At 40.0% G+C, this 12,465-nt stretch overlaps 1 protein-coding gene across 6 annotated transcripts in view; it reads left to right on the top strand.

Annotated features, from left to right (window-relative positions):
- Window positions 1-12,465, top strand: part of NUP214 (nucleoporin 214) — a 101,002-nt gene that overhangs the window by 29,586 nt on the left and 58,951 nt on the right. For all 6 annotated transcript variants that reach the window (XM_081803774.1, XM_081803776.1, XM_081803777.1 and 3 more), the window contains exons 18-21: window positions 769-872; window positions 2,453-2,635; window positions 3,311-3,396; window positions 3,497-3,580. In XM_081803774.1, the coding sequence (XP_081659900.1) occupies window positions 769-872; window positions 2,453-2,635; window positions 3,311-3,396; window positions 3,497-3,580 (457 nt within the window). The remainder of the gene's footprint in view (window positions 1-768; window positions 873-2,452; window positions 2,636-3,310; window positions 3,397-3,496; window positions 3,581-12,465) is intronic.

Raw genomic sequence — 12,465 nt, forward strand, 5'->3', positions numbered from 1 at the left:
TTTCGAAAATACAGTTAAACACAGTAAGAACTTTGTATAGATGTAAAAACTTACTCCTAGTGCATAGCACATCGTCTTCCTTTGTATACATATTTAATGGAATGCTTCATCTTTATTTCACTTTTAATTTTTGAGAGTCAGGTTGTGTAGCCATGAAGGTGAACACCAGACTGAAGTTTAAAGAAAATTACTGCAGGCCTCAAATAGGTGTGAATTTTAGTGAATGGTCAGTCCCATGTCTAGTGCTGATACTATTCTTTGAGAAGAGATGAGTTTTTCTCAACTGGTAAGAAGACTTCGGTGTCCCATGCTATGAATACATAGGTTCAGAATTATTTTCAGCACTTTTGTAGGATAATTTTGTCTGTATTACAGTTAATTTCATGGGTGGGAGAACAAAAGCTAAATGGATGTGCTGTTGGAGCAGCAGAGTGCAGTGGAAAATTCCTAGAGCATGTTGAGTTGCTTTATAGGAGCTGACAAGTGAGAATAAGCAACAGCATGTTCCCTGGAGCCCTAGGCTGGCACACCCAACCTGCTTCCCTGTGCTTTGTAACTGCTCCTCTATCGCAGTTAAAAAGGTTGAGTTCTATTGTTTTTGCTTTAATTATAACGTTCTAATGATTATATTAAAGCCTCTTGCGTTTTCTTTTTTTCGTTATGGTTCTCAGTAGAAAAATATTGCAAAATTATTTTGATTGTTTTAATACACCCTCCTCCAGGCTACTGGAAAACTTAGTCATTTGCCTTCTCGTTTTTTTCTTGTAGGAAATTCGGCGCCTTCATCAATACGTGAAATTTGCTGTCCAAGATGTGAACGATGTGCTAGACTTGGAATGGGATCGGCATCTGGAACAAAAGAGAAAACAAAAGTGAGCGAGGTCTCTCACCCACCACGGGTTGCAGGAGACACTGCTGTAGCCTTTTTAACAGATAATTTAGGGGCACTGATTAAAAACCCTACAATTGTTCATTCTCTTTGACCCAGTCACTATATTTCTGGATATTTGTTCTACAGAAATAATAGCAACATTTGCAACAGTTTACATAAAAGAATTTATATTGCAGCAGAATATATGACAGTGAAAAATTGGATTCAACCTAATATCTAGAAGCTAGAGGAGTGGCTAAATAAGTCCGGTCACATTTTTTGCTTAATGCGGAATACTGTGTAACCACTGATTTCCCCTCCCCCCCCAAAAAATACGGAAGAAGGAGGTAAGACAAAAATCAGACTGGATGATCTCAGTTTAGAGGTCTAAACGTAGAAAAGAGGCTAGAAATAAATCAGTCACAATATTCAGTTATATCTTTGAGGTGGGATTAAGAGGAATTTTTCTTTTATACTTTTCTGTATATTCCAAATCTTCTTGTTGAGAAAACATTCCTAATTCGTGTGGATAACTTGGAAGAGAGGAAGAAAGGTGCAGGAAAGCCTTGTACTACCCTGCTCTTCTGTCCCCGGATGTTTGGTTGTATACCATCTGTTTTCCTGAAGGAATAGAAAGCAGTACATCTTGAGAACAGTGAAGGTGCCCACAGGAAAGCCGAGAAACAGATCAGCCCTCAAAATGCTCGGCTTCTGAAACACCTACACTTGATTAGTGTGATTAGCCCTGTAAGGAAACAAACCGGGAAATTATCTGTTTACTTGCTATTCTGTGGGATCACATCATAGGCTTCGTATATTATCTCGTAGCCTACTGAAATGCCTTTTTAAAAATTTATGTTGAGGGGCGCCTGGGTGGCTCAGTCGTTAAGCGTCTGCCTTCAGCTCAGGTCATGATCCCAGGGTCCTGGGATCGAGCCCCGCATCGGGCTCTCTGCTCAGCGGGGAGCCTGCTTCTCGCTCTCCCATTCTGCCTGCTTGTGTTCCCTCTCTCACTGTCTCTCTCTGTCAAATAAATAAATAAAATCTTTTAAAAATTTATGTTGAACTGTCCTGTCACCAGAAAGAAAGGTATTGTTCCTTTCTTGTTCTAGATCTTTCAGGTGGGGTACCTCCCTGTTGCTAAACTGAGAGCTTATCCCAGTGTTTTTTAACAGCACCCTGTAGAAATGACTGATTTCCATAGACCTCTAGTGGACCCCAGGGCTTTTTTTCTTGGTGTAATTGACTTGCAGGAAAATAGACAAGCCCTAAGTATATAGCTAAACGCATCTCCCCCCCCCGCCCCATTTTTTACTCCGTCTCCCACCCTTTTCTTCCCCGGAACATCTGTGAGGTTTTGTCTGATGATGCTATCCTTTGCTACAGGCCCAGCCTGCTTACCTTAAGCTTCTCCTTCCTCATTCTATATTATCCTTGTAAAGCTTTCATCCCCTTTTTATGTTCTGGTTAATTTCCTGATGCTGCCTGTCCGCTGGGGGTTCTCCATTTTATTCTTTCACTGTTAAGAGTTGTAGTCCTTGCACCATTCATGTCGAATTCTTTCCTCCTTGCTGTCAACAGGCGCTTGCTTGTGCCAGAGCGAGAGACATTGTTTAACACCCTAGCGAACAACCGGGAAATCATCAACCAGCAGAGGAAGAGGTTGAATCACCTAGTGGACAGTCTCCAGCAGCTCCGTCTCTATAACCAAACCTCCCAGTGGAGCCTTCCCTCGGATGTCACCTCCCAGAGCGGCACTCATGGGTGTGCAGGGGAACGGGCCTGTCGGTGCCACTGGCACTCGATGAATGTGGTTGAAGGCACAGATAACCATTTGGGAGTCAGGTGCAGAAGTCGTAGAGTAGTTCAGATGTGGGTTTGAAAGTGACTCTGCTGTCACTTGTGTGATCCTGGCCAGGTTCCTCACCCTCTCTGATCCTCTGTTCCTTTGCCTAAAAAATGGGAGTAACAATGCCTGCCTCGGGATTATTGGAGGGTTAAATACAGCGTGCCAGATGAAACAGGTACCAGCGGATGATGGCAGATCCTATAGAAATAGCATTGTTCTTTTGAAAATTAACTGGTAGAATGAGGTTCACTAACGTGTCTAGAAGCTCAGACTTGTCATTTTGTTTGAGTAGAAACATTCAGACCTGGCAGTTAGACAGTTTACTCCTGCAGTTACCAGGGTGATTTTATGTTTCTGCCTTTAGGCTGAATGTGTACCTTCTAATTGCCCTTTGTGCTAAAAGCGCTGTTAGTGCTGTGTTTGCCCCGGAGTGGGGAGGTATTGAGATTGTAATCTCTTTCCTTTTGGATTGATTATGTTGATTGGTCAGATTTCCTATTTTTGTATTGGGGAGGCTTTCATCTCTGGCATTTATATTGGGAGATTTCTCAGGTCATAGTTGGTTTGTATGTAACACGATCCTCTTTCAGTTTTGACAGTGACCTCGAAAGTCTCCGTAATGCTTTATTGAAAACCACCATAGAATCTCACACCAAGCCCTTGTCCAGAGTGCCAGGTAAACACATTCTTCTCACTCTTTAACTCTCTATGTCCTCTTCTGTTGACTTCTTAATAACCAAGTCTTAAGCATTTATGGGTTCATGAATTTCTTGCAGCTAAACTGTCACCCGTGAAACAGGCACAGCTGAGAAACTTCTTGGCCAAGAGGAAGACTCCCCCAGTGAGATCCACTGCTCCAGGTAAAGGGAACTGGTCCTGAATTTTTTAGCATCAAATATGCAGTATGTGGTATGGAAGTAGGATGGAAGGAGGAGTCTGAATGTATCTGTGTCTGTGTGTCTGTGTTTTCCTTTAGTTCTTAATAGGAAATAGAGAAAATGTCCCCAGAATCTGTTGTCCCTCCGAATGTTAGAGTAGGGAGCAGCTTACACATACTGGACAGCGCAGTTCAAGTGTTGCCGTGCCTTTGACACTGTGTTTTGCAGCCCTTCGGTTATATGGTGGTGGTTCCTGAGGGTTTGGAGGAGGCTGAGCTGGTGCCAGGGACCCAGGCCTCTGCTTTGTCTGGAGATGCTTTACTTGTCTCATTTATATGGGATTTTGAGTAGAATTGCATTGGGGTTGGGGGGGAACTACTTAGGAAATAAAGCAAAAAACTGCTGATAAGGGAATGATGGCACAACACACTTGTGGAAAGGAAGCCATGTGACTAATGAAAGAGAATTTTGTCATGAAATTATCTACATTATTATCTCAATTTTCTTTTTAAAAAATACTTGTCATGTGGGGAGCCTGGGTGGCACAGTCAGTCGGTTGAACGTCCAACCCTTGGTTTCGGCTCAGGTCACGATCTCGTGGTTGTGGGATCGAGCCCCGCCTTGGGCTCTGTACTCAGTGCAGAGTCTGCTTCAGATTCTTTCTCCCTCTTACCCCTCTCCCTGCTTGAGCATGCTCTCTCTCTCTAAAATGAATACATAAAATCTTTTTTAAAAAAATATTTGTCAGGGGCTCCTGGGTGGTTCAGTCGGTTAAGCGTCTGCTTTCGGCTTGGGTCATGATCCCGAGGTCCTGGGATCTAGCCCCGCACTGGACTCCCTACTCAGTGGGAAGCCTGCTTCTCCTTCTCCCTCTGCCTGCCGCTCCCCCTGCTTGTGGTCTCTCTCCCCCTCTCTGTCAAATAAATAAAATCTTAAAAAAAAAAAATACTTGTCATGTACAACTTCATACATAATCCTGCTTTGCTTTAGTGCCCATATCTGCTTTTGTCTTTGAAATTCTGTTTTGAGTTGAAACTTTTTTTTTTATACCAACAACAAATGCTTTTTGGTAATTAAAATAGCAGAAGGAAATTTAATTTAATCTTACTGTACCATGATTTATTAATTTTTCTATAATCATATAGTGTTGAGTTAGGTAAATAGTGGTCATAGATAAGGGAATTTTTTTTTTTTTTTGTAAGTAGTCTCCACACCCAGTGCAGGGCTTGAACTCACGACCCTGAGCTTAAGACCTGAGCTGAGACCAAGAGTTGGACACTTAGCCAACTGAGCCACCCAGGTGCTCCGACAAGGGAATTTTTAATAGCCTTTTTTTATGTCTAAAGAATATATTTTCTTCGTGTGTAATTGGAAAAATAGAGAAAAGTCTGAAGAACAGAAAATAACTCTTATCCCTCAATCTAGGTATGTCATCAGTTAGTTCATTTTGGTTTACTCCCAAACTTTTTTTCTTTGCATACATAAATTTGATTTTTTGAAAATGAGATTGGGACTATAACATTTGTAGTTCTGTGTCCTAACGGTTTCTTAGTATGAAACAGAAAGTAAACGTTGGTAAGGATGTGGAAAATTGGGACCCTCGTGCAGTTGGTCAAAATGGCGCAGCCACTGTGGAAGACAGTTGGGTAGTTCCTTAAAAAATGGGAAAGAGAGTTACCATGTGATCCAGCAAATCACTCATGGGTAGGTACCCAAAAGAACTGAAAACAGGGACTCAAACAGGTAACTGTACACTCATGTTCTCAGCAGCACTATGCACGGTAACTGAAAGGGAGGAGCAAGCCAGGTGTCCATCAACGGCTGAATGGATGAGCGCAGTGGGGTATATATATGCACCTTAAAAAGGAAGGAAATTCTGATGATACGCTACGCTGTGCATGAGCCATGAGGACGACGTGCTAAGAGAGATGAGCCAGTCACAAAAAGACAAACACTGTATGATTCCACTTATATGATGAGGTCCTTAGAGTCGTGAAATTTACAGACACAAAAAGAATGGCGGTTGCCAGAGACCAAGGGGGAGAGAATGGGGGGATTATGTAGACTAGGTACAGAATTTTAGTTTTACAAGATGAAAAGAATTCTGGAGATAGATGGTTGCACCACAGTGTGAATGTACATAAAACTGGAGAAGTGTACACTTAAAAAATGGTTAAGGTGGGAAATTTTAATGTTTTGTGTATTTTGCCACAATAAAAAAAAAATGGAAATTTTTTTTTTTTTTTAAAGATTTTATTTATTTGACAGAGACAGATAGCAAGAGCAGGAACACAAGCAAGGGGAGTGGGAGAGGGAGAAGCAGGCTTCCCATGGAGCAGGGAGCCCGATGTGGGGCTCGATTCCAGGGCCCTGGGGTCATGACCTGAGCCAAAGGCAGACGCTTAATGACTGAGCCACCCAGGCGCCCTGGAAAATTTTTAAAATTGAAAAATAACTTTCATGAGCCTTTCCTCTGCCTTCTGTTTTCGAATATTGAACATATGCCTTCTAATGACTGCACACTATTTCCTTGTATTGGGAGTAATTTACTTATCCAGTTCCTGTTAAGTGTTAATCTTATTGCCAAGATTTTGCTCAGAACATCTTTGTTCACAAATCTTTAACCACATCTCTGATTTTATCTTCGTAATAAATTCCTTAGAAGTGAGATTTATGTAATTTATTTGATCATTCAATGAAATATGATTGCCTACTTTGTTCCAGACACGGGTTAATAAGAGAAACATAGTCTCTGACCACATTAGACTTTGAAATAGGAAGATAATACAGACATTAAGCAGAAACTGCATATTAGACTCAAGCACTTTAAGTCTAGGAAATGTACTATAAAGAATAATTCAGAGCATATAAGCATATTTAACTTTTTAAAAAAGATTTTGTTTATTTGAGAGAGAGAGCCAGCGAAAGAGCACGAGCAGAAGAGAGGGACGGAGGGAGAGGGAGAAGTAGACTCCCTGCTAAGCAAGGAACCCGACTTGGGGCTCGATCCCAGGACCCTGAGATCACAACCTCAGCTGAAGGCAGCCACTTAACCGACTGAGCCACCCAGGCACCCCAAAACATATTTAACTTTTAAAGTCGTGAACTATTAACACATGTACAGAAAAGAACACAAAACAAAAATGTCCATCTATGTAACCTCTACCCGGGTTAGCAAACAGAACCTTGTCATTGCCAACTTCCTAGACCCCTCTTGTGCACCCCAGTCTTCCAGCTCCCAAGAGGTACCACTGTATGGACATATATGAAAGTATGCCTTTGCTTTTGTTTTTTTTTTTTTCTTTTGATATTTGTAATTTTTACTTGCTATTTTGAAAAATTTCAAAACTCTAGCTGCAAGAACAATAGTGAGCACCCACTTACCCTTCACCCATATTTCCTAGTAACGTTGGTCACAATTGCTTTATTTTTCTCCTCTCTACCACACATGCTCACATTATTATTTCTAATATATTTATTAAGTTTTTTATCTTAATTGCAGTATAGTTAACATACAGTGTATATTAATTTCAGGTGTACAATACAGTGAATCAACAATTCTCTACATTACTCAGTGCTCATCATGATAAGTGTCCTCTTTAACCCCTGTCACCTGTTTCACCCAATCCTCCACCCTCCTACCCTCTGGTGACCAGCAGTTCGTTCTCTCTAAAGAGTCTGTTTCTTAGTTTGCCCTCCTCTCTCCCTTTTTTCCCCCTTTGTTCATTTTTGTTTCTTAAATTCTACATATGAGTGAAAATCATATGATATTTGTTTTTCTCTGACTCACTTTTTTGCTTAGCATTATACTCTCTAGATGCATCCATATTGTTGCAAATGACAAGATTTCATCCTTTTTTATGTCTGTACACACACCCACCCCACATTTTCTTAATCCGTTCATCTATTAATGAACACTTGGGCTGCTTCCATAATTTGGCTATTGTAAATAATGCTGCAACACACACAGGGGTGGATGTATCCCTTTGAGTTAGTGTTTTTCTTTGGGCAAATACCCAGTAGTGCAATTCCTGGATTGTAGGGTAGTTCTATTTTTAATTTTTTGAGGAACCCCCATACTGTCTTCCACAGTGGCTGCACCAGTTTTCATTCCCACCAACAGTGCATGAGGGTTCCTTTTTCTTCACATTCCTCACCAACACTTGTTTCTTGTGTTTTTTATTTTAGTCATTCTGACAGGTGGGAGGTGATATCTCATTGTAGTTTTGATTTGCATTTTCCTTAGGATGAGTGATATTGAGCATCTGTTCATGTGTCTGTTGGCCATCTGTATGTCTTTGGAGAAATGTCTGTTCATGTCTTCTGTCCATTTTTAACTAGATTGTTTGGTTTTTGGGTGTTGAATTGTATAAGTTCTTTATGTATTTCGGATTTTAATCCTTTATGGGATATGTCATTTGCAAATATCTTCTCCCATTCAGTAGGTTGTCTTTTAGTTTTGCTGTGCAGAAGCTTTTAATTTTGATGTAGTCCCAATAGTTTATTTTTACTTTTGTTTCCCTTACCTCAGGGGGCATATCTAGAAAGATGTTGCTATGGCTGATGTCAGAGAAATTGCTGCCTGTGCTCTCTTCTAGGATTTTTAGGGTTTCAGGTCTCACATATAGGTCCTTAATTCATTTTGAGTTTATTTTTGTGTGTGGCGTAAGAAAATGGTCCATCTTCATTCTTTTGTATGTGGCTGTCCACTTTTCCCAACACCATTTGTTGAAGAGACTGTCTTTTTCCCATTGCATATTCTTTCCTCCTTTATTAAAGATTAATTGATCATGTAGTTGTGGGTTTATTTCTGGGTTTTATATTCTTTTCCATTGATCTGTGTGTCAGATTTTAATGTGCCAGTACCATAGCGTTTGATTACTGTTTCTTTGTAACATAACTTGAAATCTGGAGTTGTGATGCCTCCAGTCTTGTTTTTCTTTTTCAAGATTGCTTTGGCTATTTGAGATCTTTTGTGATTCCATACAAAGTTTAGGATTGTTTGTTCTAGTTCTGTGAAAAAGGCTGTTGGCATTTTGATAGGGATTGCATTAAGTGTAGATTGCTGTGGGTAATACAGACATTTGACAATATTTGTTCTTCCAATTCATGAGCATGGAATGTCTTTCCATTTTTTTAAAAGATTTATTATTTATTTCAGAGAGACAGAGTGTGTGTGTGCGAGGGGGGCAAGGGGCAAAGGGAGAGGGAGAGAGAGAATCTCAAGCAAGCTCCCTGCTGAGCACAAAGCCCTACAGGGGGCTGGATCCCAGGACCCTGAGATCATGGCCTGAGCCGAAATCAAGAGTCAGATGCTTAACTGACTGAGCCACCCAGGCGCCCCCATCTTTCCATTTCTTTGTGTCGTCTTGAATTTCTTTCATCGGTTTTTTTATAGTTTTCAGAGTACAGGTCTTTATATTATTATTTTTGATGAACTATTTGAAATAAGTTACAGATAGGACTTACTACTCCTAAGTATTCCAGCATGTGTTCTTTAAGAACAAGATGTTCTCTTCCACAATAATGCAGTGATCAGATTTAGGATATTTAACATTGATAGAACACTGTCATATGATATGCAATCCGTACTCACAGTTTGCCAACTGTCCCTCCTATGACCTTCATAGCAACTCTTTTGAAAATCAAGGATCCAGTCCAGGATTGGACATTGCATTAAGTCGTCATTCTCTTTAGTCTCCTTAACTGTGCTTTTCTTGTCAGTTTTATTATCTGAACAATGTCTTCTCAGACACTGTCATTTGGTGTGGCCTGTTTTTTGGGGTTTTGCATGCTGTGTACATCCATGCGTTTATTCTCTGGATGGATTTCTCTCGTGGCGCATCAGGTTTGTCGGAGTCATCCCTGCCAGCACAGGTAGCTGTTACTTGTTTTGTTGCTGCCTGTATAGTATTCGGCTGTATGAGTGTGCTGCATTTGCTTATCCATCCTCCTCCTAGTGGACATTTACTGTTTCCAGTTTCTGGCTGTAACAGAATAGAACGCTGTTCTGAACATCTTCGGGCACGTGTGTACTCCTTACACTTGGTCACGTGGCGAGGAATGGAATTGTTAGCTCGTGGTCTGTCCACATGCCCAGCTTCAGTAGAGTCTTCTATACAGTTTTCCAGAGTGGTTGTACCAGCTTATTTTACTTTTACCATCAAGGTATGGCTATTTCAGTTTTCTCCATTTTTGCCAAGCTTAATATTGTCAGTCTTTTTCCTTTTAACAACTCTGATGTAACCCTTGTATGTGTTACTACGTATTTGGTTAATAGTTGACTTTTGTGAAGTGTATGATTGCATCTTTTGCTCACTTATCTATTGGGTAATCTCTCTTACTGATTTGTGAAAGTTTGTATTCGTTCTGGATACTGGCCCTTTGTTGGTTATATGGGTTGTAGGTACTCACTTTGTTGCTTTTTGTCCCTCTTAATGATGTCTTTTGCAAACAGAAGTGCTTCATTTTAAAATAGACTTACCATTCCTTGTCTTTTGCAGTTGGTACTTTTCTGTGTTCTCTTTAAGAAATCCTTCTCTAGTGCTGCATAACAAGAGTATGCGTGCACTTTTATTATTGTCTGGAAATATTAATGGCTTGCTTTTCAAATTTAGATCTACCGTCTACCTGGAATTGATTCTCTTTTAAACAGCTGCATCGAGGTATAACTTACATATTATAAAATTCATCTTTTATAAGTTTAGAGTCTGATGATTTTTATTAAACTTGCAGAATTGTATAACCATTACCACGTTCCAGTTTTAGAACACGCCTACCACTCAGGAAGTTTCTTCATGCTTGTTTATAGTCATTCCTTCCTCTGCCCCCAGCAACCACTGATCTATTTTCTTTCTGTAGGGATCTGCCTTTTTTTGAAATTGCATATAAATGGAATCATATATAGTTTTTTTGTTTGGTTTCTTTCACTTAGTATGTTTTTGAGGTTCACGCATGATGCACAACATATGTAAGTAGTTCGTGCCTTTTAATTGCTGAGAGTGGTCCATTGTATGGGTGTACCATGTTTTGTTTATACTGTCCAGAATTGATTTGCGTGTAAGATATAAATATGGCTCATATGTTTTGTATTTAGATATCTGATTGTCCCAGTAGTGTTTATTGAAAAGACCCTTTTGCTCCCTGCTTAGTGGCCACCTTTGTTGTAAATCAGTTATCCTTATATGTAGGTCTCTTGGTGTCATACACTGATTAGAAACCACTGCTACCACACTGCCTTAATTAACTTGTACTAAAGTAAACCTCAGTACTGTTCTTTTTCTAGATTCTGAAGCTGTGTTGTCTTAATACAGTAGCCTATTTAAGTTAATAAAAGCTACATCAAGCTAAAAATTCAGTTATACAATCTCTGTAGCCACATTTCAAGTGCTCAGTAGGCACATGTGACTAGTGGCTACTATAACAGGATAGTAGTAATTTTATCATCACAGAAAGTTCTGCAGTCTAGGACAGCAGTTGGCAACCTTTTTTTTTAAGGGCTGGGTAGTAAATACTTTAGGCTTGCTGGCCTCATGGTTTCTGTTGTGCCTAATTCAACTCTGCCCTTGTAATGGGAGAGGAGCTACAGACGGTATACAAATGAATGGCCATGTCAGTGTTTCAATAAAACTTTATTTATAAAAACAGATAGCTGGCCCATGGTTTTAGTTTGCTGACTCGTGATCTAGAATGTTTTGGCCCTTCCTGGTGCTTTCTTTTTCCATATGAATACTGGAATTGTCTTGCTAAATTCTGTCTCCCTCAGCCCTCGAAGAAAAGTTGAGATTTTGTTGGGGATTGTATTAAATCTCTAGATGGACTTGAGAGAATTGGCATTTGTACAATGTTGATCTTTTAGCTCCTAAACATGGTATATTTTTATTTGTGTTTTTATTTTCTCTCAGTGTTTTCTTCATGAAGAACATACACATCTTTTGTTAGATTTATTGCTATGAGTTTAGCATTTTTTTTTTTAAAGATTTTATTTATTTATTTGAGAGAGAGAGAGAGAGAAAGCATGAGAGGGGAGAGGGTCAGAAGGAGAAACAGACTCCCCACTGAGCCAGGAGCCCGATGTGGGACTCGATCCCGGGACTCCGGGATCATGACCTGAGCTGAAGGCATTCGCTTAACCAACTGAGCCACCCAGGCACCCGAGTTTAGTTAGCATTTTTGATGTTCCTGTAATGGTGGATTTTCTTTGCTAAATTTCATTTTATTTTTTTTATTTTATGTTAGTTGTGATAATAGAAATATATTGGATTTTTGTATGTTCACTTTGTATCCAGCAACCTGGCTAAACTCATTTATTCAAATAATGTCTGTAGCTGTTGCTAAATTCATTTATTCAAATAATGTCTGTAGCTATTTCTTGAACTTTCTATGGGAACAGTTACATTCTCTGTAGGTACTAATACTTTTGTTTCTTCTTTTTTGGTCTTTTATTTTTCTTACTTTATTTCACTAGCTAGGACTGCCAGTGCAGAGTCCATTAAAGTGGTGAGTGGGCATCCTTGTCTTGAGCTCAAAGGGAACAGTTTCTATTAGTTCCCCATGAGATGTGAGGTTTGCTGTGTCTACTGAGATGATGATTTCTTTCCTTCTTTTTTTCTGTTAACATGGCTTTCTGCCTTTTCTAATCTGAGTTAGAGTTTAAGCAGATTAAGATTCTTTAGGTTTCAGTGGAGCCCCTTTTCTAATGCCAGGAAGGTAGCTGCATCCTTGATCCCAACAGGAGTGGGCATATCAGCTGTGAAGACAGCGCCATTGGGAAAGTGGGCGGGCCAGGCTCCTGGCCTGTGTGAGTGAGCATAGCCATTACATCTCTCAGTGGATCTCCCTCCATCCAAGGTCAGTGAATGGCATCA

The sequence above is a fragment of the Leptonychotes weddellii genome, chromosome 14 (genome assembly GCF_054177405.1).
Source record: "Leptonychotes weddellii isolate Sample4059 chromosome 14, ASM5417740v2, whole genome shotgun sequence".
NCBI classification, from domain to species: domain Eukaryota; kingdom Metazoa; phylum Chordata; class Mammalia; order Carnivora; family Phocidae; genus Leptonychotes; species Leptonychotes weddellii.